This window comes from Suricata suricatta, chromosome 4, assembly GCF_006229205.1.
Source record: "Suricata suricatta isolate VVHF042 chromosome 4, meerkat_22Aug2017_6uvM2_HiC, whole genome shotgun sequence".
Taxonomy (NCBI): domain Eukaryota; kingdom Metazoa; phylum Chordata; class Mammalia; order Carnivora; family Herpestidae; genus Suricata; species Suricata suricatta.
The window spans coordinates 50,952,786-50,977,848 of record NC_043703.1 but is presented as its reverse complement, the minus strand read 5'-3'; the positions used below and the strand labels follow the sequence as shown (position 1 = coordinate 50,977,848).

Here is a 25,063-nt window from a genome sequence, read left to right as displayed (position 1 = left end):
GTGCATAGATACCTGGTAGTTCAATTGCTGGGTCATAGAGTAGTTCTGTTTTTAACTTTTTGAGGAACCTCCATCCTGTTTTCCAGAGTGGCTGCCCCAGTTTGCATTCCCACCACCAGCGCAAGAGGTTCCTCTTTGTCCACAACCTCCCCAACAGTTGTTTTCTATGTTGTTAATTTGAGCCATTCTGACCCGTGTGAGATCATATCTCATTGTAATTTTGATTTGTATTTCCCTGATGATGAGTGATGTTGAGCATCTTTTCATGTGTCTGTTAGCCATCTGGATATCTTCTTTGAAAAAATGTCTATTCATGTCTTCTGCCCATTTTTTAATTGAATTATTTGTTTTTTGGGTGTTGAGTTTGATAAGCTCTTTGTAGATTTTGGATATAACAACCTTAAACATAAAGGCATTATTATCACCATCTTAAAGATAAGGAAACCTAGACTTGATGTTAAATAATCCACCAAGCTATTACATGGGAGGGAACCTGATTTATCTGATTCCAGAGCTTACGCACTTTATCATTACATTATGCCACCCACTAATATAATTTCAAAGTCAACAACAAATATTGGTACTCACATGTCCTGAATTCTATACTAGGAGCTCTATTAATTTTAAAAGTGAAATTATTCTGGCACTATAGGGGAAGGATTTCCAAATGTAGGCTGCCACCCAAGCGATAAACTGGTTGACACCTCTGTGATCAGCAACCTAAATTGTCCACAGTTCCTTTTCTCCATTTCAGAAGCCATAGACTTACTTAAAGCTCTAAGCATTTTCAGGATCTCTTAACAGTGCAGCTTTGTGTAGGCAGGAAAAAAAAAAGAACAAATAATTCATTGTAAATAAAAGCTGCTTGTAAGTTTGGTGTGAACTGTATTATGTAACATCTTTCCTACCTCCAGCCTCTTCCCCCCCAACTCCAAAAACGTGTATATGCAGCACTTAGCTCAATGAAAATACTTCCATTGAATCTAACTGATAAATACTTTTTACAGATTTTTTAAAAAATATATCTTTAAGAATGTTTTAAGTATAAATTGGTTTTTGTTTATTTTTATTTGTAATTCATTAACAGCACATATTTATTTTAAGTGTGGCCTTGTCCATCAGGAGTAATGAATTCTGCTCTGAGACTCATCTAAAGGGACTCTCAGCAGGTTGAAACAAGACTCTCATCAGGATGTCCTTGCCTTTTGATAGGCACAGTCCTTGGCAGCATCACTCTCTACCAGACAGCTGCTGCGGATTTCTCGTCGGCTGTCACAGTACCCTCATGAAAATCTCCACAGTGCAGTTACTAAAGCCTGCCTTTCCAGGTAACCAGATTCCCCTTTCTCACTGAATTCAAGCTCCTGGGTCTCTGCTGGAACAGTAACATAAGTTTAATTGGTAGTCAGTACTCACAAGTCTGGAGAAACTATTGTCTGAATATATAGCTATTTCAAACTTGTGTTCAGTTTTTAGAACATATTTTATCTTACTTATGCATAACAACAATTTTAAGAGATATTTTATAGATGAGAAAACTATTTAAGTCACTTGCCCTAGAGTTGTAAAGAAGTAAAAGTGGGTTTGGGATTCAAATGCTGTGTGTCTTCTGAGATGGTGTTCTTAAGCCTTAACACTGAGATTCTCCCAAATTAGTATTGGACCTTCCATGCTTGATAGTACTGTTCTGTTGACTAAATTTAATAAAACTAATATATTTTAAGTCTATATTAATAATATCTTTTATTCCTGTTTGGAAATTATTATAAAACACTGTCTTAAAGAATTTTCTTCCAAAACCACACTTGCATGAAATTACTTTAAAATATTTGTTAATGTTTTATTTATTTTTGAGAAATAGGGACAGAATATGAGTGGGAGAGGGGCAGAGAGAGGGGAAACACAAACAGAATGAGGCAGACTCCAGACTTTGAGCTGTCAGCACAGAGCCTTCCACAGGGCTCAAACCCACAAACTGTAAGATCATGACCTGAGCCAAAGTTGGATACTCAACCAACCAAGCCACCCAGGTGCCATTATTTTAAAATAATATTTTAAAAAATGATTAATAACAATGCCCAATAAGCCCAGAGATTTCTTTTAGACTCTTTTCATATAATCTGACAATTATTTTTATGGTGGTTCTATTGTCCATCCATTCCTTGATATATAAAAGGAATTAAAAGAATCTATTTTCAGCTTAGGAAATTTAAAAAAAATTTTTTAATTTATTGTCAAGTTGGTTTCCATAAAACACCCAGTGATCTTCCAACAAGTGCCCCCTCCATGACCATCACCTCCTTTTTTTCCCTTTCCCCCTCCCTTTTCAGCTCTCAGTTGGTTTTCAGTCTCTCATGATTTGCCTTTCTCCCTCTCCCTAATTCTTCCCCGCGCTCCCCCCCATGGTTGCCGGTTAGGTTTCTCCTGTTAGACCTATGAGTGAAAACATATGGTATCTGTCCTTCTCTGCCTGACTTATCTCACTTAGCATGACACCCTTGAGTTCCATCCACATTGCCACGAAAGGCCAGATTTCATTCCTTCTCATTGCCATGTAGTATTCCATTGTATAGATAAACCATATCTTCTTGATTCATACATCAGTTGATGGACATTTAGGCTCTTTCCATGATTTGGCTATTGTTGAAAGTGCTACTATTGTTGAAAGTGCCCCTATGCATCAGCACTTCTGTATCCCTTGGGTTAATTCCTAGCAGTGCTATTGCTGAGTCAGTTCTATTGTTAATTTTTGAGGACCCTCCACACTGTTATCCACAGTGGCTACACCAGTTTACATTCCCACCAGCACTGCAGGAGGGTGCCTGTGTCTTACATCCTCGCCAGCATCTATAGTCTCCTGTTTTGTTCATTTTCACTGCTCTGACTGGCATGAGGTGGTATCTCAGTGTGCTTTTGATTTGTATTTCCCTGATGATGACTGATGCTGAGCATCGTTTCATGTGTCTGTTGGCCATCTGGATGTCCTCTTTGGAGAAGTGTCTGTTCATGTCTTCTGCCCATTTCTTTATGGGATTATTTGTTTTTCAGGTGTGGAGTTTGGTGAGATTCTTGTAGATTTTGGATACTAGCCCTTTATCCAATATGTCATTTGCAACTCTTTATCCATTCTGGCGGTTGCCTATTAATTTTCTGGATTGTTTCCTTTGCAGTGCAGAAGCTTTTTATCTTAATGAGGTCCCAGTAGTTCATTTTTGCTCTTGATTCCCTTGCCTTTGGGGGTGTGTTGAGTAGGAAATTACTGTGGTTGAGGTCAAGGAGACTGTTTTCTGCTTGCTTCTCTAGGGTTTTGATGATTTCCTGTCTCATGTTCGGGTCCTTCACCCATTTTGAGTTTATTTTTGTGTATGGTGTAAGAGAGTGATTTAGTTTCATTCTTTTGTAATGTTGCTGTCCAGTCCTCCCAGCATCACTTGTTAAAGAGGCTGTCTTTTTTCCATTGGATACTCTTTCCTGCTTTGTCAAAGATTAATTGGCCATACATTTGTGGGCTAAATTCTGGGTTCTCTATTCTATTCCATTGGTCTATGTGTCTGTTTTTGTGCCAATACCATACTGTCTTGATGATTTCAGCTTTGTAGTTCAGGGTAAAGTCTGGGATTGCAATGCCTCCCGTTTTGGTTTTCTTCTTCAATATTACTTTGGCTATTAGGGTCTTTTGTGGTTCCATACAAGTTTTAGGATACTTTGTTCTAGCTTTGAGAAGATGCTGGTGCAATTTTTATGGGGATTGCATTGAATGTGTAGATTGCTTTGGGTAATAATGACATTTTAACAAGGTTTATTCTTCCTGTCCATGAGCATGGAATGTTTTTCCATTTCTTTGTGTCTTCTTCAGTTTCCTTCATAAGTTTTCATTGTACAGGTCTTTTACATCTTTGGTTAGGTTTATTCTTAGGTATTTTCTGGTTTTTGATGCAATTGTGAATGGGATCATTTTCTTGATTTCTCTTCCTGTTGCTTTATTATTGGTGTTTAAGAATGCAACTGATTTCTGTACATTGATTTTGTACCCTGCGACTTTGCTGAATTCATGGATCAGTTCTGGTAGGCTTTTGGTGGAGTTGATCAGATTTTTCATATAGAGTATCATGTCATCTGCAAAAAGTGAACGTTTGACTTCATCTTTGCCAATTCTGATGCCTTTTATATCCTTTTGTTGTCTGATTGCTGATGCTAAGACCTCTGGCACTTATGTTAAACAACAGTGGTGAGAGTGGACATCCTTGTCATGTTCCTGATCTCAGGGAGAAAGCTCTCAGTTTTTCCCCACTGAGGATAACATTAGCTGTGGGCTTTTCATAAGTGGCTTTTATGATGTTTAAGTAAGTTCCTTTCATCATGACTTTCCTGAGGGCTTTTATTAAGAAATGATGCTGTGTTTTGTAAAATGCTTTTACTGCATCTATCAACAGGATCATATGTTTTTTATCTTTTCTTTTGTTAACATGATGTATCACACTGATAGATTTGCAAATACTGAACCACTGAACCAGTCCCATAACCCAGGAATGAATCCCACTTGATCATGGTGGATAATTATTTTTATATGCTGTTGAATTACATTTGCTAGTATCTTGTTGAGTATTTTTGCATCTGTATTCATTAAGGATATTGGCTATTGGCCTGTAGTTCTCTTTTTTTTTTGTTGTTGTTGGTTTCTGTCTGGTTTGGGAATCAAAGTGATGCTTGCTTCGTAGAATGAGTCCCGAGTTTTCCTTCCATTTCTGTTTTTTGGAATGGCTTGAGAAGAATGGGTATTAACTCTGCTTTAAAAGTCTGTTAAAATTCCCCAGGGAAGACATCTGGCCCTGGGCTCTTATTCGTTGGGAGATATTTGATAACAAATTAGAAAAAATATTATTTTTATAAATGAGTAAGAAGGATTTGATAAAACCTAACAACCAAACCTAAAAACAAACCAGAGTAAAAACACCAAGTTCTTAGTAAACCAGGAATATTCTTAGTAAACCATGAAGAGAAGTAAATTCTTCATTCTGATAAAAGATTTGTGTCCCAAATTTAGAGCAAACGCCTTTATAATAAAATATGCATATTCATTTAGAACTAGGAATAGAACAAGAATGTCACCTATTTGTCCTTTCAGTCATAACATTTGCCCAAAATTACCTAATTTGCTAGATAAAAATTCAGGAGAGACACCTGTGTGGCTCAGTTGGTTAACCATTCTACTCTTAGTTTCAGCTCAGGTCATGATCTCATATTTCATGGGTTCAAGCCCCATGTTGGGCTCCATGCTGACAGTTTGGAGCCTGCTTGGGGTTCTCTCTGTTTCCTTCTGTCTCTGCACCCCTCCTACTCAGTTTATTGCTCTCAGAAAAATAAAATCAAGAGAAACTACATAGAAATCATTAGAACAAATAGAGTTTAGTGAGATGACTTATAAATCAGTATCAGTGACATTCCTGTATTCCACTAACAATAGAGGAAGTCTTTTTTTAGTAATCCCATTCAAAATAATAGTTGAAATCTTTGAGCACCTTAGAATAAATTTAGTGATATGTAATGCTTTTTATGGAGAAAATAATAAATCTTTACTGAAAGTCATAAAAGGCTTAAATAAAAGGGAAGCTATACCATGTTCGTGGAAAGGAAGATTCAGAATTATAAAGGTAATTTACTCAAAATTTATAGATAGATATTAGCTTGTCACATTCCACAAAGATTATGCTTAATTTGACAAACTTATCTCAAAATTATCATGGAAATAATAACAAAGGAAGTTTTGCAGGAGATTAAGGAATTGTACTTTCTCTCTCAGATATCAAGATCCATTATGATGCAGGATGGGATTGGTGCAAGGAAAGACAAATAGACTATTAGAATAGACTACAGAACCCAGAAGCAGACCCATATATCTTTGGGATGTTCGTATATGTTAGAAGTAGCATTATCAGTCAGTATGGGAATGGATGGACTTGTCAATAAATGATTAAAATTCTATCCCTTACAAAAAAAATAAATTTCATATATATAACTTAAACTCTATAAGCCACTCTACAAGTTATAAACCACAAACTAAGAGACGTTTGATAAAATTTATAATGACAAAAGGATTGATATTCAGGGACTATAAAGTGTCCAAATTAATGAGATGAAAGAATCAACCCTAAATGGGCAAAAGATGAATAGACATGCACAGAAGTTAATTCAGATAACCAATAAATATTTGAAAAGATGCTCAGCTTCATTATTAATTGAGGAAATGAGATTTTAAAACAATAATTAGCTATTATTTCATACTCATAGTTTTTACCTGTAAAAATTTATATTTTTTTGTGAATAGAAGAAAATGGAATTCTATTACAGCTGTTGGGATGGAAGTCACATCATTTTAGAGATATCTCACATTATCTTTTTACTTAAGCATATTAATACTCTATGATTTGACAATTCTTTTTCCTGAGATCACCTTAGAGAAAGGCCTAAATGAATGTATAAGGAGGCATGATTAAGAATGTTCATTGAATCGTTGTTTGTAACAGTGAAAAATTGGAAAAAACCTATCCCTCAGTAGAGGATGAATACACAAATTGACATTTTCATATAATGAATATGTTAAAATAGTTAAAATGAAGTAGATCTATCTGTATCAATCATGCCAACTTAATATCAAGCAGAAAATAAGCAGTTTGCAAGAGGAAATTTGGGATATACTGCTATGTATAAAAATGCTAACTATGACAAAAATGCAATATATTTTTATTCATACTTACATAGCAAAATAAAAAATGTGGACAGGAGAGAAAGTTACAGAGGATATTAAATATTCTATTAATCTCTTTTCATCTCTGGAGGTAATATCCTCTGTAACTTTCTATATGCTTGAAATATTTCATAGTTAAAACTGAAAAACTTAAAATTTCTTTTAACACTCATAAATATTTTACTGAATTAAATAGCCAACTAATTTTCCAAGTGTTATCAACTGACCACAATAAAACCCTCCTTATCACCACTCATGACACTTTGGAAAAGAGTAAAACAACTATCTTGTTTATGTATTATCTGTTGACTTTAGCAAGGGCTACAAACTCACAAATCTTTTTTACTAACCGGCTATTCAAGATAACCCAATTGTAGGAAGGAAAAAAGATTATTGGTGCATAAAGTTTTTTTTTTTGTGACCTCATTCCATATTGAAGCAGTGAAAAGAAACTGTTTCATGAAAAATTTTTAAAAGTTGACATAATTTATATTAATGAAATGTTATTTAGTAGACAAAAATCAAAGGAAATTCTCTACTTTAAATTTGTTAAACATTAAATTTAGTAAGTATTTGTCATTAAAAAATCTTGTTAATTTAATTTGTAAAATACTTTTCATTTATTTGGGGGCATGTGGGTGGCCCAGTCAATTAAGTGTCTGACTGTTGATTTTGGCTCAGGTTGTAAGATTGAGCTCCACATCAGGCTCCTCACAAGCATGGAGCCTGCTTGGAATTTTCTCTCTCTCCCTTGCTCTCTGCGTCTCCCATGCTTGCACTCTCTCTCTCTCAGTCTCCCAAAATAAACAAACTTTAAAAAATACCTTTTATTTATTTGTCTATGGCAGTTGAGTTCAGACTGGAACATTTCTTCATCTGAGGGAATGGTTTGCTAAGTACCTTATCCTTATATCCTGTAATATGTACACCAGGTCTTGGAGCTAGATGCATATTTCCTTTTCTGGATAGTTGAAAACCTAAGAAGCCAAAAGAAAGAAACATTAGATGATTAGGAAGTTATTAGGTATTTTACATTCTAAAAGTTCTTTTATTGTGGAAGAGTTAATTAGAAGTTTTTGTAATGGGGTGCCTGGGTGGCTCAGTCAGTTAAGCATCCAACTTCAGCTCTGGTCATGATCTCACAGTTCGTGGGTTCGAGTCCCATGTCAGGGTCTGTGCTGACAGCTCAGAGCCTAGAGCCTGCTCAGACACTCTGTCTCCCTTTCTCTCTGCCCCTCCCCCGCTGTCTCCTCTGTCTCTCAAAATAAAATAAAGACATTAAAAAAAAAGTTTGTAATAAGAGTTCTACTTCTTGCAAGTATTTTGTATTCCATTATATTATCTGCTTATAGAAAATCTTGGGGCAATGATCCTTTAGCACAGAAATTTTGGGCAGAGGTATAAGAATTAGAAATGAAGATTAACTGTCTCTGACATGGAGGTAATAAGGAAATTTTCCCAGTCACCAAAAACTTAGTTTGCATATAATATTTTTCTCTTGTGACATAAAATGAATGACATCTATATAATTTCCACTATTTTTATGTTATTAATTAATTAATTTTTAAAAAATCATAAGCCCAGTAGAACTAATCATATGCAGTGTTAAATGATTATAATGATTATTGTTGATGTATAGTTTTTGTTCTGAAGAATTATTTTGCTTTCCAGAGAGACTATTTAGGGATTTATTTCTGGCTTTAACAATTGCAGTTCAGTGTTTTAAGGCTATAATTTCAGATATCTAGATATTTAGGTTTTTCTGTTATTCAGCTTACTCTCTAAGTCTAGCAGTTATGAGCCTTTGAAAACTTTTTGGTTCCATTTATCTTCCAAATATCTTGGCTAAATTATCTTCAAACATTTGAAAGTTGTTAATAAATTTTATATATCATCTTCCCTTTTAAGTACTTCAGATGTCTGAATTAACAAACAAAATCTTTCCAGAAAAAGTAAATAACCCACAAATGTAATAAACTAACTTTATAAATAGAATGAGCCATAAGTTAACTTAAATATTCAAGTGCTGTTCATAAATTTAAGATTAAAATCACAGGTATCAATGAATTAATTACACACTCTAAGTAGAAGTCACAGTCTACCTGATAGCCCCTGAGCCCCACCGTCCTTTTCTCCCACTCTTACTACGAAGAGTACCACCCCTCTTCCTCACACTGGGAATTTAGGAACATCCCTTATCCTTGCTCTAGCTTCTCATCCTACCATCCTGAGAAGCCCTAGCTCATTCCTTAAGCCAAAGACTGCCTCTCACTTCTATGACAACAACACAGTTATTTGAGTTAGCCTAGGGTAACTACTTCCATTTTTGTTTCCTAGAATGTGGTTCAATATTTCTTTAGTTTTTTGTTACAACCAAGACCATAGGGACTAGAGACTTTCCAGTTCTATTTTTACTGCTAGTAAATGAAGATAATGATGAAAATGATTTTAAAAAGGCATTATTGTGCTCCTAATAGTGATAAATACCCTTGAAAACTTTACAACAGAGTATGTATTTGTTTTTGTTATAGGGAAGGAGGATAGAAATATATTTTAATATATTTTAATCATTCACTTACTTGTTTTATGAAAGACCACGGAAGGATAGGAAAAAGCAAGTAGAAAATATCAGTGAGCAATGGGAAAGGAAGCCATTAAATAGGAAAAATTGAAACGTAGAAAAAATTAAGGTTGACCTAATACAATCTGACATACTTTTTTCTCCTCATTTGTGGGATGAGCCAGTATCTTTTTTTTAGTTTATTAATTTATTTTGAGAGAGACAGAGACGGTATGAGTGGAGGAGGGGCAGAGAGAGAAAGGGAGAGAGAGGATCCCAAGCAAGTCCGTGCTGTCAGCGCAAAGACTGGTACAGGGCTTGAACTCCAACTGTGAGATCATGACAGCTGCCAAAACCAAGAGTCTGACACTTAATGACTGAGCCATCCAGGTTCCCTGAGCCAGTGTCTTTTAAAATGTAGGTCCTAGAGGTAATATATTTTCAACTTCCATACTACCTGATTATTTGGTAGTTCTATCTGGGTGTGAGGTTGAAAACAATTCTGAAACATTTTCAAACTCGGTAGAAAAGGGTATCATATTGGCAAGCAAGCCTAGGCAGACTTGCCTTTTGCAGTTCTCTACAGGCTTTGGAAGGCAATCTAGAAATGTTTCAGTACAGGGGCAAAGGAGGATGTGTGGACAGCAGACTGTATATGAAAGGGGTGTTTGGGGAATAGTAGACGAGTTTCAGGTTACAAGTGGTTATTGTCAATCAGGATGGTCTAACAGGCAGTAGTGGAGATGCAGCTGGGACCTAATGTTTCCAGGCCAGACTCTAGTTTGTGGTTTAGTCGAGAGAGGAAAGGAGGGCATGGTGCCAAGACAAGGCTCAGGAAACCAGAGTTACTGGGTTACCCAGTTATTGGATCTCAGAGATAAGGTCAGGCCTTGGTTTTGGACAAGACAACAGTCTTAAGAACTGTGATGAAAGGTCAGAGATGAACAACAGTAAGTCTCACTTGATGCTGAACCAGTGAGCTACCGTCCTAGAGTTACAGAAATCTCCCCATCATAGCTTGGAACCAAAATGACATAGGAGGTGGGAGATAGAGTCAGCTATGTGGATTTTGTCACAGGGACAGGAAATTCACCAGTTCTTCACATGCTCATTCATTTACCTTCTCGCTCACACCAACATCTCTTTTATTCAAGCTTGCATTGAAGGCTGTGGGAACCACCACCAAGGATTTAGAGCTATGGAAAGCCTAACTTAGAAGCGTTATGTTCTTAGTATGTTTATTTGGAATATTGTGGCACACAGTGGTTTGATTATAGGAATATAGCACATTTCTGTGGGCTCACTTGGCATCATAAGTTCCAGATATAACTTTATTTGTGTGGATGGGAAACTCCATTTTCATAATCTAAGCTCGCAATGTTCATACAGTTTATTTGTAAATGAAGAATGCCTCTGTCATTCACCAGATTGTTGTTTTCACAACATTCATATAGAACAAACAAGCATGTATATTTTTAAAATGGAAGGAAAGACAAAACTGGATAACCCTAAATTGAGTAATTTGTGTTAGAAAGTAAACATCATTAATCCTCTTTCACTAATTTGAAAATCTGACTGCCAAGTTGGAAAAGGTTAAAGTGTTATTTTATCTATTTAAGAAAATTTGATAATCCAGTTAAACAGTTAAACAAGATTTATGAGGTATACTAAATCCATTTTAAGAAGTAAATTATTTTAAATCTTGTCCTGTAAAATGTTGTATATAAATGAATACTGGTAGTTTCACATAAATTTTACTTATTTAAAAAATTTTATATTTTTTATTTAATTTTGAGAGATAGAGAGAGGCAGTGTGAGCAGGGGAGGGTCAGAGAGGGAGGGAGATACAGAATCTGAAGCAGTCTCCAGTCTCTGAGCTGTCAGCACAGAGCCCAATGTGGGGCCCGAACCCACGAACCATGAGATCATGACCTGAGCTGAAGCCGGATGCTTAGCCAACTGAGCCACCCAGATGCCCCTAAATTTTACTTATTGAAGGAGCTCAACAAACATATACTTCATCTTCACAAATGCTTGAAGTTTATATTCCAAATTTTTTAATGGATTTCACAGAGCAAGACTGATCTTCCATAAATGGTTATATTGAAATGGAGAGGGAGGAGAGAAAGAGACAGTTTGTGTGTGTACATGTCAAAAGATATTTAGGAATCACAGAAACCTTTGACTTTCATTCTATCCTTCCCAACCTCCCCTCCCCCCACCCCCATCCTCCAGGTTCTTACCAGGCCTTGCAAGGTCAGCATTAGAAAAAAATCTGGCAGATGCTGCAATAGAAATCAGTGCTGATAATAATCAGGAACCAGAATTGAAGGATTACAAGTGTAAGTATTTGGTTTGTTTCTTAAGTGAAATAGTAATTATCAGACATTAGTATTATTGTTTTAATTTAAATAAAATATGGTTTTGTTTTCCGTCTACTTTGTTTTATACATCAGGTTGGAGAAATGAATCTTTTCTTTTAAAAAAATTGAAACCCAGTTACAAGTTAAATCTTAGACTGTTTCCTTTATTTCAGTGCATACCAGATACAGGTCCGTCAAACAGTCACAATTGGAGAAAAACAAGTTTAAGGCTCTGAGAATCCCTGCCATAAATAAACTTATGTGATTTTTGTTTAACCTTTTTTTCCAATTGTATTTTACCATAGAATCTAGAATTCTGTTTTCTTTGTACAACATTTACATTTTGAGGACCACTGGTGCCCTGTAGAATATGTTTGGGAAACTATTCTAGGTTGATGTAGACTAAAATAATATTCAGAGTACCATTTCATGTCTTCTTATTCTTCCTGTTTACACCTTTATTGTCTTCTGTGATCTTTTTCATCTGGATAACCATAAGATAATTTTCGGAGGTTTACCCCTTCCTATAAAAGTTCCCTGTTCTTCAGTTAGAACACAACAAAAGGTTCTCTATTTTTTGAGGTAATTACCTCTTGTATGAGAAATCCAATGTGTGACCACTCTCTAATGAGGGCTTATTGTGACTGCCTTTGTAGTAGATGTTTTTAATAGTTGGGGCTACACTGAGACAGGAATTTGGTGTTGAGGAAATGAGATGACCTTTTTAGGTAAAATTATAAACTCCACATACTGATGGATCTGGGCACAAATATGCCCAGACAGCTCAAGGAGATGGAATAGCTCTGGGACCTAGAGACTCATAATGTTAGTTGACTGAACCTTTGAACATATCATAACCTTTGAGAAAGCCCATGTCATTCTGACTGTACATTCTTGCTCAGTCTTGGTACCAGATCAATGTCAGTTCCCATCTGCACCTTGTGTAGGGGATAAGGAACCTAAAAGACTTTTGACCTATATGGTTCCATTTATCTTTAATGTCATCTCTCTTGAGGAGAATTCATTTAATGTACTCTCCTTGTTCGAAAGACAGGGTTCACCAAATAGCCTTCTGATGAGGATTTGTCTTTCTGTGTATGTCTCCTTCCTTGAATAATATGCAGCTATGGCAACCATCGTGCCCTATGGTCCATAGGAAAGTTGTAGTTTTCATTGTGTTGTAGTAGTTTCAATTCTTGTTTTATATATCAGAATTTATGTATAGATCAGAATAGGTGTGTTTAGTGTTCTCCTGAGAGTTAGGATGTTGTCAGTTGATATGACAAAATCAGGTTTTGAGTATACAACTCTAAGAACCTTGACAAATGGACCAAAATAATGCCATCCTATGAGATTTCTTAGGAGACACAGCTAGACAGCTTTCTCCCAGGAAGTATAAGCATCACCATTCTCTGAGTGCATTTCCCTTTTCAAGCTTAAAATTTTAACAGTAAACATGAGTTGTGTGAATTAGATTGTCCTAAAGCCCAAAATCACACTGAACAGATGTGTTTCATAAACTAAATCATAGATGGTATCAAATGCTACTTGAATCTGAAATTATGTTTGTCATCTCAACATAAAAGTATATAGTTAAGTCACTGTCACAATCCTGGTCTTTCTCTGTACAGTTTTATATTGGGTCTGTTTCAGAGACCTGATGGTAGTAAAAAAAAATATATAATAGATTCTCAGTATGACAGCTCATGGTTCTTCTCTATAGAACTTGTAAATAAAAGGGAAATGTCAAGGATCTGTTGGAGAGAGAGGTCTACTTTGCTTTGGCAAACATGTAGCACTCAGCACTGATTAAACAGGGTGACAGTTTAATTATTTTTAGCTCAAAATAGTTCACAGTACTGCAAAACACAAATGTTGCTTCCTCCTCCTCCAACCCCGTCTTTCAAAATGCTTTAGCACAAAAGAGCAGTTTTCTTATTTGAAGTGGGGCGGGGTTGGGGAGAAGATAGGTCAGAAGGATGGCATCCTAATTCAGAAGAAGGCATCCTAATTATCTGTCTGCTTGCTTAGGTATTTCCGCAAGATGGAATATTATTTGGAATCAAAGGAGTAAACATACCCCACTTGGCAGAAAGAACATTAGACTATACTAAGTTCTATTTTTAGCTCTACCCATGTTAGCTGGGTGGCTTTACGCAATTACTTAATTTATGTCCTTAGCTCATAAATCTTGTCTCATTGTTAAGAGAATTACATGAACTTATGAGAAAACAATGAAGTTTCCAGTTTGAGATCTGGCCTGTAGAAGGTCCTCAATAAAGGATGGCTTCTATTGTGATCATCGGTATTACTTTAACAACTACCACTATTAATGTAATGATTATTAAACTTGGAATATGTCAGACAGTGAACATGTATATCTCTTTACTTTGGATAATACATAGGAGATGTGTTCCAGGACTTCAAATTTATCACTTAGTTTTAAGGAACTCAGATTCTATTATAGACCAACTATATAAAGCAAATAGGAGACAATAAAATAGTAATTATTACAGAATAACTGTGTAACACAGGGGGCTCTTACTTGAAAATACAGATCTCCTCGACCATGCCTGAAAATAGTGATTTGAGAGGTCTTCAGATGGGGGTGGGGAGAAGTTCACTCATCAATATTTTTTACTAGAACTCTAGGCAATTCTCATTTGGAGTTTTTTAAAAGGGTAGGTTCCCAAGAAAGATATTCAAAGTACTTTAGAGCTTTTGAATGTGTATCCAGCCTTGTTTATGTGTGATAGTCTCTGACAAAATAAACTTACGAAGGCGGTTTGACTGAGTTCTGGTGGGGAGCAGCAGTTCTTCTGTAATTGGTCTATATGCTGTTTGTTACATACATTATTTTAAATGAAATTTATTACATTTTGCAACATTTTAAACTTTTTATGTAGAGCTATGATGTTTCATTACCACCTTCCAGCTTACTTCATTTAGATGTTTAGAAATCCTTAATGAGCCTACAAGATGTTAAAGACACCGTATTGCATTATGTTCATGTTGGACTTGGTTTCTCTGAGGACTGTGCTACGAGTAATTCTCTGTCCTGTGGGAAATGTTTAGGCGAAGTAGCTTCTGGATCTCTAAGGATTGGAGCCGTTACTGCACCAATCTATAACGCCCGGGAGAAAATGAAAGTGCCTGATGTTCTGTTCTATGACAACATTCAGGTAAGATCACTGCTTTGCATTTATGGATAAATCACTTCTTACATTGTGGTAATCAACTCCACAGTGAAACTGATATTTAATTATTTTTTTGTAATTTGCTAAGTTCAACTCAGATGATTCAAAATAAGGTGTTGAGACATCTTTTTTTCTTTAATTTTTTGATATTTATTTTTGAGAGAGAGAGAGAGAGAAAGAGAGCATGACTGGGGTAGGGACAGAGAGAGAGACACACACAAACTTGAAAGCAGTCTCCAGACTCTGAGCTGTCAGCACAGAGCCTGACGTAGGGCTTGAACCCACAAGCCATGAGATCATGATCTGAGCTGACATCAGATGCCCACCAATTGAGCCACCCAGGTTCCCTAAAACGTCTTTTATTAAATAGGCATTGTAAACATTTTTAAAATCTTTTTTTAATGTTTATTTATTTTTGAAGGACAGAGAGAGACAGAGCATGAACAGGGGGGCAGAGAGAGAATGAGACACAGAATTTAAAGTAGGCTCCAGGCTCTGAGCTAGCTGTCAGCACAGAGCCTGATGTGGAGCTTGAACCCACAAACCATGGGATCGTGACCTGAGCTGAAGCCAGACACTCAACTGACTGAGCCACTCAAGTGCCCCAAGGCATTGGGGGCCTTTAAATTCTTTCTAAAGACATTTGAAAAATGGGAATAGTTGCTGCCATGATGAAAGTCATATATTTTCTATGTGCACATGCACTAGACTCCAGGTAAATAAAATGAATATCATGAGATTACAAACAAAAGGAACTAATACTTTCCTTTCCTGTCAGTTAAATTAATCTCAACAGTTCAAAGAGGATATGTCCTATGCATTCTTTTCCTCATATTCCCTTTCTTTCTCTGAAAAGTCCTAATATTTTCCTATTCTTTTCCTTTTTTTTTAAGGTAGAAAGGTAGATAATGGCTCACTTGTAAACTAATCAATAATTACAGACCTTCCACTAAGCCCCCCAAATAAGTCTATACCCAGAAAGCTTGACTGTAGATGTTCACTTTAATAAGAATGTTTCCCAGAGAAAATTACCCATACTATAAAAGGAGGAGTTTTTCCTTTTCCACATTTTATGTCAAGTGGTTATATATTTAAATTTTTCTCTAATATCTACTCCCTAATCTGCATGTAAATAATATTTCATTATGTTAGAAGAACTTGTACTTACTATTTTTACTATATTAAGGAGTTAGAAAAATTAAAATTTTTTTTCTCTGCCATTTCCCAATCATATTTGTTGTTCAGTTAGTATCATAATTTATATCCCTAGATTATATTAACAGTGTAGGCGGTACCTGGGCAAATTCTTCTTTCTTAATAAAAATCTTGATTAAATATTTTGAAATCTGTTCAAACTGTAGTTACTACCTATGTCATAGGAAAAATCATAATCTGGATTTGTTTTGTATTCATTCTATAGCGCATTAACTAATGTTGGTCTTATTTTTCTTCTGAAGAATTAATGCTTTATGCAAGCAGTGTACAAATATGCAGACAATATTGTTGCTTTTAAGACGCAAAGAAGGAAAAGAATCTTGCCTATCAAGAAAGACAAAAACATGATTGTAAGAAAATATACTATTCCCAACCATTGATAGTATTATGCTCTGTTCATGTAGTCGAAAGGAATAAAGAAAAAAGAATCGGGAAATGTTATAAGTGACAATTTGAAAAACTCTATGGTTGTAAAGGTTGAAAAGACTTCCCAGCGTTTAAGAATGTAGAAAATTCAGTAGCAGGGAGGGCCATTGTGCCCTGGAACACTGTCTGTTGCCATGGTGTTTGTGACATAGACATTGAGGATTGCAGGGCTGCTGTGAACTTTACACAGTGGCCCCAAGGGACTTTCTGTAGCCTGTCTCCAAATGTACCTTTTTGTCATAAAGCATTGTGAATTAACCATTAATGAAAAATTTTAGCTGTATCAATTCAAGGAACCATGGCTTTTGATTAAATTTGCTTTTGTTGCATATGTTATTATTTCTTTTTATACTGTACTTCATTTTGAAGCAGTAGTCTCCACTCCTCTTAAATATTTGGGGGCTTCTATTCCATTCTATTCTATGCTCTGAGTTCCCTTTGTCACATTTTATTGAAATTGATTTTTTTAAGTTTATTTATTTATTTTGAGAGAGGCAGAGACAGTGAGAGTGGGGAAGGAGCAGAGAGAGAGGGAAAGAGAGAGAGAATTCCAAGCAGGCTCCACACTGTCATCATGGAGCCTGGTGCAGGGCTGAGACTCACAAAACTGCGAGATCATGACCTGAACTGAAACAAAGAATTGGATGTTTAACTCACTGAACTACTCAGGTGCTCCTGAAGTTGATTTTTTAAATATGGTCTTCAAACCACTGAAGTAAAGTCTATGTTTTCTTTATTTTGAATCTTCACCAAATATCTTGTGTCTGGCACATAGGGAATGCTAAGTAAATATGTGTTGAGTAGATTAATAAAGAATGAATAAGATTTGAAGGTTTATAATCAGTATTATCTTATTAAATTGGAATTTTTATACTTCCAGTAGTAAGGAGAAATTGGAGGAAAGAAAAATAATAGACTTTTAAAACTAAGGAACTTTAGATGTGAAAAAATGTTTTAAATGTCTACTATGTGTCAAGCCTTGTTCTAAGGTATTTGTTTAAAAAGATTGAAATATGCACACATACGCACCTACACATATGTAGCTCCAGGGGCCAGGTTGCCTAGTTCCATCCACAGAGAAAGACAAGAAAAGACACATGATTACTGTATTGTGACGAAATTGATGAGGTGATGGTCCCAGATTGGAATGATCATGGAAAGTGAGTGGACCAGGCAAATCTGAGAGACTCTCTCAGGCAGAGAGATTAGCATTTGCAGAGACTTGGCTATGTGACAGAGTAGTTCATTTAAGAAACTACATATAATTAATTATCACGGGCACAGAACTGAGGTTGCAAATAGAAGAGTGACAAGAGATGACGCTAATGTGTTAGAAAAGGGTCAAATCATCTTGGCCTTCTAATTCATAAATCTGGATGCTATTTGTAAGAAGTGAGGAAGCCTTTGGAAGATGTTAGGCACATTTTCACTTGCTAACTTTTCATTCACTCTTTAATGTTGTCCATGAGTTGGAGACAAGGCAGAGAGAGACTTGTTAGGGGCAGTTACAATAATCTAGGTACAAATTGTGAAGGATCTGAACGACGAGGGTGACAGTGGGAATAGAGTGGAGAGGACAAATAGCAGGGCTGTTTCGGCAGTAGGGAGAGTCAGTGGAACTATGTGTGAGATGAAAGCCAAGATTCTCCCTCAGGAGCACATAGGCCTGGTGGAAAAGTAAGCAGAAGAGAAAAGAGAAAATTTTTCTAAATATTTGGCTGAATTTGTGGGAGGAGAGTGTCAGGAAAGGAGGCCAAGACCAAATCAAAAAGGCAAGAAGGAGAGGACAGTTGAGGGGAGAGGCTACATTGATGAAAGGAGTTAAGAAGTACAGACCTCCAGTTATAAAATAAAAAAGTCAGGGGGATATAATATACAGCATGGAGAATGTAATCAATAATATTAACGTTGCAATGTGGCAGGTGGTGGTGTTCATTGCCCAATGTATGCAAATGTTGAATCACTATGTTGTACAACCTGAAATTAACATAGAAATGTCAATTATATCTCAACACATAAATAAGTAGCCTTTAACAAAGAAAAAAAGAGGATGGGAAGGAGGGGGGAAGGATGAACTGTTGTTTCAAAGGTATTAGGAGTCATCTAAGGAATTTTGAAAAAAGAAGTGACAGGATTTTGAACAAAGAAGTGACTGTCAGTACTATAAAGAGCACATTGCCTCAAGAAGAGACTGAAGTTAGAGAAGCAAAATTGGCTGATAAAAATCTAGGTCAGAGATGTAAAAACCTAATTGAAAACTGGGGATAGAAAGAGACAGATAAATGCAGTTGACTTTTGGGTGACTTGATAGCTTAGACTTGGTGTTTAACTGGCTCTTGATAAGGAAGGAGTGAAGTGTGCAAGATGATGGTAGAGGTTTGGTCAGGTGGTAGGAAATGATGCTACTTACAGGGATAAAAGATAGAGGATAAAAAATGAAATTGCATGAGACAAGTTTGAACACGTTGAGGAGACTGGGAAATAACCAAGTACATAGTTTGAGAGTTGCTCTGAATACAAGGCTGGAGCTGAGGGGAGTCTTGCTGTTGGAGATCAGCATATAGTTGGTAGCCGAAGCAGTGGAATAGGTGAGAGGATGTAGGGAGAGTAGTCACATGTGGTTCTTCAAGCACTGGCACGTAGGTACCCGATCTCTGCACACAGCCCTCCCTCACCCTCACATGGGTGCCAGTGCACAAGTAGGCATAAGCTAGTCTGCTCTAAACCTTGTCCCCAGGAGAGCATGTAAAGAGGTAGTGAGAGAGATCAAATGAAGGAACATGGAGGAAATGAGTATCTAAGGATTTGCTATGACAGAAAGACCCAACCTGAAAGACCATGGAGAGAAATTGTTAGAGATGTAAGAGATTCAGGAGAGGTGACCAACTGGAAGGGGAATCTTTTAAGAAATTGTGGTATATGAGTAGGCCAAGAGAGTTATGTAGGCAGTGACCTTAGCCTTAGCTAATGTTTATTGATTTGAATATTCTAGTTGGATGGAATGAGGGCATAAAGTAGGAGAACATGAGTACACTATCGAAGAATACAACTATAGTCTAAATTATTTTTCAGTAATTTTTTTAAATCTGGCAATACACGTGCTCCTTCTAGCTTTTCTGTCTATTCCTCATGTAGATTAGCCCTTTTGTTACTGGAGAACTTTAATGTCTGGAAATTGGCACTGACTTTTCATTTTAGTTAGAAGGAAGAGGTCTCCAGACCACATTATCAGTAGAACCCAGATTAAAAGGGTATTCTAGGACTCCCCAGGGTAACCACACACATTGGCTTGCTTAAGATAATCCCTAAAATAGACCTTGTTTACATTTGGTATTCATTATTATTAATGACATCTCTTTTTAGTCTTAAAAGTATGCCAGGATGGCCAATAAATTGAGTGCCCATCCTACGTCAAGCTTTGTTAAAACTCTAGTACAATGGTGTATCTGAATGCATTTTAAAAAATAAAAACTACAAAGCTAAACTTTAGGAAATACTTATCTATTTTTGAAGTAAAGAAAAAACTTTCTTAGGTTTTCTTAGAAAGAAACTCCGAGAGAGAGTACGGCTTAATTTGACAAGTAAGAGGAAAATATTCAATATGTCAAAACAATCCATAAAACAAGTTAAAAAAAGAAAAGCAAGCGATAAACTAGAAAAATATCTGCAGCGTGTATTAAATACAGTTATTTTGCCTTTTTTACAAATAAGGAACTTCAATACCTCAGTACTTATGAAGCTGTTACTATTTTGATACAGAAAACCAAGAAAAAGAAATAGGGCTATTAATTGTTCTGGGATCTGTTTCTGCCCCAACCCCCACCCCATGAGCCTTTGTGACCTACTTATGGTTGTCCTATTTTTCAAGATACAAAAGAGCACTGTAATTTCCTCTGTGGCTATTGTGAACAACTTTAATCTTGTTCTTGTATTATATTGTGTCCTAATTCAAATAAAAAATGTGGAAACTGAGGCATGTATTTCTAATTCTAAAGTTCTACCTCCTCTGAAAGTAATGATTAAGAGCAAGTTAGTATAATGTGTTCATGGAAATCTCCAATTATTTTAGAAAGCCTTTATATATTTACATTATTAGCAAGTGTTAATTTAAATATTATATTAAATTATAAGCCAACCTACAAAGAGCAATAGCTAAAATATATTAGGGTTAAATTATGCAAACTCTATGAAATAATGGTTAGTGGCTTAGTCTTACTTAGGTGGGCTATTGCAAGTTTTCATTATCAGTGACCTAATTGGCTATATAACTTACAGCCACAACATTAATTTTTGTTTTTTTAAATCAAATTGAGTATTATCTGTTACAATAGATGTTTTGCTTTCTTTTGTATTCAGTTTATTTAAACTAAAAAAAATTTACCCGTTTCTCCCATTCGTACCCACTCCCAGCAGCAGCCAAAGTGTTTTCTGTATCTATGAGCTTGATTTTTTTTAGTATATATATGTTATATATATTTTACTTACATATTACAAATACATATATACATATTTTTTAGATTCCATACGTAAGAGGTCATATAAGATTTGTCTTTCTCTGACTTTTGCTTTTTCTGCATCTGTTGAGATGAGGATCATGATTTTCTCCTTCATGTCCACATTAACTCATTTGCAGATGTTGAACCATCCTTACATTCCTGGCATAATCCCCCCTTGATCATAGTGTATGATTCTTTTAATGTGTTAAATTATGGCTTGCTAATATTTCGTTGAGAATTTTTATGTTTGTGTTCATCCAGGATATTGACCTATAATTTTTCTTTCCTGGGGCATCTTTGTCTGGTTTTGGTATCAGGGTAGCTGGCCTCGTACAATGCGTTTGAAAGAGTTCCCTTCTATATTTTGGAAGAGTTTGAGAAAGGTTGCTATTAATTCTTCTTTGTTTGTTGGAATTCACTAGCAAAGTGGTCTGGTCTGGAGTTTTATTTGTTGAGGGTTTTTTGTTTTTTGTTTTTTGTGTTTTTTTGGTTCAGTTTCCTTACTAGTAAATATGTTTGATATAAGTATAGCCACTTCAACTGTCTTTTGATTTTCATTTACATGGAATATCTTTTCTCATCTCTTCACTTTCAGTCTGTGTGTATCTTTATATCTAAAACAAATCTCTTGTAGACAACATACAGAAGGGTCTTGGTATTTTATCCATTTAGCCACTCTGTGTCTTTTGATGGGAGAATTTAGTCTGTTTACATTCAAAGTAATTATCAATAGGTACGTGTTTATTGCCATTTTGTAATTATTTTCTGGCTATTGCTATAGTTCTTCTGTTTGTTTCTTTTTCTCTTACTACCTTCTTTTGTGGCTTGATGGCTTTCTTTGAGTCATTCTTATATCCTCTTTATTTTTTGTGTATTTACTATAGGTTCTTTCTTTGTAGTTATCATGAGGTTTAAATATATCTATAATAATCTATTTTAAGTTGATAACAACTTAAGTTTAATCCCATTATAAAGCTCAACATTCTTGCTCTTCCCCCTCATGTTTTATGTTTTTGCTATCACATCTTACATTTTTTATCTTGTAAGTCACTTAACTAATTATTATAATCAAGGTATTTTTACTATTTTTGCCTTTTAACCTTCATACTATCTTTATAAATGATTAATCCTCTATCTTTACTATATGTTTACCTTTCCAGTGAAATTTATTTTCATCTATGTTCTTGTTACTAATTAACACCTTTTCTCTTCAGCTTAAAGTCCTTTTGACATTTTCATGTAAGACTGGGTTCGTGGTGATACCTCATTTAGCTTTTGTTTGTCTGGAGAACTCTATCTGTTTTTCACTTCTGAATGGTAACTTGCCAGGTAAAGTGTTCTTGGTTGGCAAGGTATTTTTTCAGTCCTTTGAATACATTGTGCCATTCCCTCTGGCATGCAATGTTACTGCTGAAAAATCTGCTCACTGCTTCATGGATGTTCCCTTGTATGCAACAAGTTGTTTTTCTCTTGCTGCTTTAAAAATGTTTTTTTAATGCTTTTTTATTATTTATTTTTGAGAGACAGAGAGAGACAGTGCGAGCAGGGGACAGTCAGAGAGAGAGGGAGACACAGAATCCGAAACAGGCTCCAGGCTCTGAGCTAGCTGTCAGCACAGAGCCCGACGCGGGGCTCGGACCCACGAACTGTGATCTGACCTGAGCCGAAGCCGGACGCTTAACCGACTGAGCCACCCAGGCGCCCCTCTTGCTGCTTTTAACATACTCTCCTTGTCTTTAACTTTTGACATTTTGGGGGCACCTGGGTGTCTCCATTGGTTAAGTGTCCAACTCTTGATTTGGGTTCAGGTCATGATCTCACAGCTCATGAGTTCAAGCCCTGCATCAGGCTTAGCACTGACAGAATGGGGATAAAATACCAAGACCTTTCTAAAAACTCTCTCCCTCTTTCCTGCCCCTTCCCCTCTCTCTCTATCTCTTTCTTTCTTTCTCTCTCTCTCTCTCTCTCTCTCTCTCTCTCTCTAAGATAAATAAATAAACTTAAAAAAAACTTTTGATGTTTTAATTATAATATGTCATAGTGTGGGTCTCTCAACTCCTCTTATTTGGAACTTGCTGGGATTCTTGGATCTGGATGTTTGCTTTCTTCCCCTGGTTAGGAAAGTTTTCAGTTAATTTTTTCAAGTAAGATTTATGCCCCTTTCACTTGTCTTTCCTGTGGCCCTATAGTGCAAATGTTAATTGGTTTGATGTTGTCCCTTAAGTCCCTTACTGTCTTCACCTTTAAAAATTCTTTTTTCTTTTTGATGCCTTAGTGGGATTTGTTCCACTGCCTTGTCTTTGAGTTGACAACTGATCCTTTCTTCTTCCATTTGGTACTTTTTATATTTCCCATCTCTTTGTTGAAATCCTCACTGTGTTCATCTATTCTTTTCAGTTTGGCGGGGAGGGGTGGGTATCCATTACTTTGAACTCTTTATCAGGTAACTTACTTACCTCCATTTTATTAAGATTTTTTTTCCTGAGGTTTTATCTTCTTCTTTCATTGGGACATATCCTTTATTTTGGCTTTCATTTTGTTCAACTGTGTTGGTTTCTATACAGTATACAAAAAACTGCCTCTCCCAGTCTAAAAGGAGTGGTCTCATGTAGGAGTTGAACCTTATCGTTCAACGCTGCCTCAGCTCTTGATTGTCTCTTAAATCATTATGCTTGTTCAAGCTTCCCATTATATTTGTAATAGTTCCCAGTACCTGAAGATGTGCCAAGACCTCTTGTCCCAGAGGGGAGGATCTCAGCACTTTGACTCAGGCTGATTGGAAACTACACCCTCAAGCATTAACTTTTAAAAGTATGCAAATATATACAGTCCTGTATGCCACAAGTGTAAGCCCCTGTGACCATGAGAACCAGGTGATCTAAAGGTATCCTGTGGGTGACAGCCATAGACATTGGGCTGCAAACAAGTGTCTAAGCCCTTGTCTAGGTGATACTGGGGAGCTGGAATGAGACCAAGAAAGAGTGAACTAAGATAGCGTCCATAGCCTACGATCCTTGAGAGTGCTCCATGGGCCTCTAAATGTGTGCCAAACTGAAGCTTGCTCCTCAGGCTGAAGCTCTAGGACAGGCAAAGAGGCCCCCTTCACAGAAGATTGAAGAGTGTGCCTCAGTCCACTGTCTTGCAGTTTCCAGGGCTGGTAGCCTGCCAAACACCATCTTTATGAAAGCCACAGTCTCATGGGACCCAGAAATGCAACCCCCCAAGATACAAGAGCCAAATGATTAATGAGTGTCTCGTGGCTGACAGCTGCATTAACCAGGGCACTGGGCATAAAAACTGGGGCACCAAATGTGTGTAAAGCTCCCCTCTAGGAGACACTGGTGCTTTGGAGCATGGTAAAGGGTAAGCACCAAGATAGTGCCTGCCCTCCAAGGTCTCTAGACACGATTGCAGCCAGCCCCGGGATGCATGTCTTATTGGAATCTTGTCCTTCAGGTCTCAGTCATGATGAACAGCTAATAGTCCTCCTTTCTGGAATAACTGAGCTCCTGGGTTTGTTGCCTATTACTGTATCCTGGGGGTAGTAGCTTTTTAAGAACTCTTGGTCCCTTGGGTACAGTCTTTTGGGACCCACTGTATAAGCCCCACTAGCCACCAGAGCCATGTGATATAGAATTACCTTCAGGCAGCAATCACAAAATCAGGGGCCGGATAGAGGTATGGGTGACACAAATCATCACAGTTATATGGGACCAGGAACGTAAGCCCCCCTGGCCTCTAGAACTGGATGATTAAGAGGTGATTCCTAGGTGGTAGCTGCAAAAATTGAGGCACCAGACACATGTAAAAGCTCTCTTCCAGGAGATATTGGTGTTCTGGATTATGAGAAAGAGAGAGCATGAGGATGGCACGTGCCAGTCCCCACCCCCAGAGAATAGTTCAGCAAGCTTCTACATGTGTGTGAACCTCAGGCCAGTTCTTGAATATAAGCAGGTGAGCCTCCTTCACTTGAAGTCTGCACACAGCTGCCTCTGAGCTGGGCCTGGGGCAGGCGAGTCCCAGTGCACAGTCCTCTAAGAGTAGTTTCTCAGATCACTAGA

The 25,063-nt window shown here is 36.7% G+C and overlaps 1 protein-coding gene and 1 long non-coding RNA gene across 5 annotated transcripts in view; one reads left to right on the top strand and one right to left on the bottom strand.

Moving 5' to 3' along the window:
- LOC115289457 overlaps nt 1-17,577 on the bottom strand; it is a 37,469-nt gene extending 19,892 nt beyond the window's left edge. Inside the window, exons 1-3 of one of the 2 annotated variants that reach the window (XR_003907633.1) lie at nt 17,536-17,577; nt 7,570-7,722; nt 1,059-1,375 (exon numbers count right to left, since the gene is read on the bottom strand). This is a non-coding gene — a long non-coding RNA (uncharacterized LOC115289457). Of the gene's footprint in view, nt 1-1,058; nt 1,376-7,569; nt 7,723-17,535 lie in introns of those variants that run through there. The other variant, XR_003907634.1, reaches the window with a different exon arrangement.
- Nucleotides 1-25,063, top strand: part of VWA8 (von Willebrand factor A domain containing 8) — a 334,690-nt gene that overhangs the window by 103,650 nt on the left and 205,977 nt on the right. For all 3 annotated transcript variants that reach the window (XM_029936673.1, XM_029936672.1, XM_029936671.1), the window contains 3 exons: nt 1,213-1,328; nt 11,541-11,647; nt 14,744-14,850. In XM_029936673.1, the coding sequence (XP_029792533.1) occupies nt 1,213-1,328; nt 11,541-11,647; nt 14,744-14,850 (330 nt within the window). The remainder of the gene's footprint in view (nt 1-1,212; nt 1,329-11,540; nt 11,648-14,743; nt 14,851-25,063) is intronic.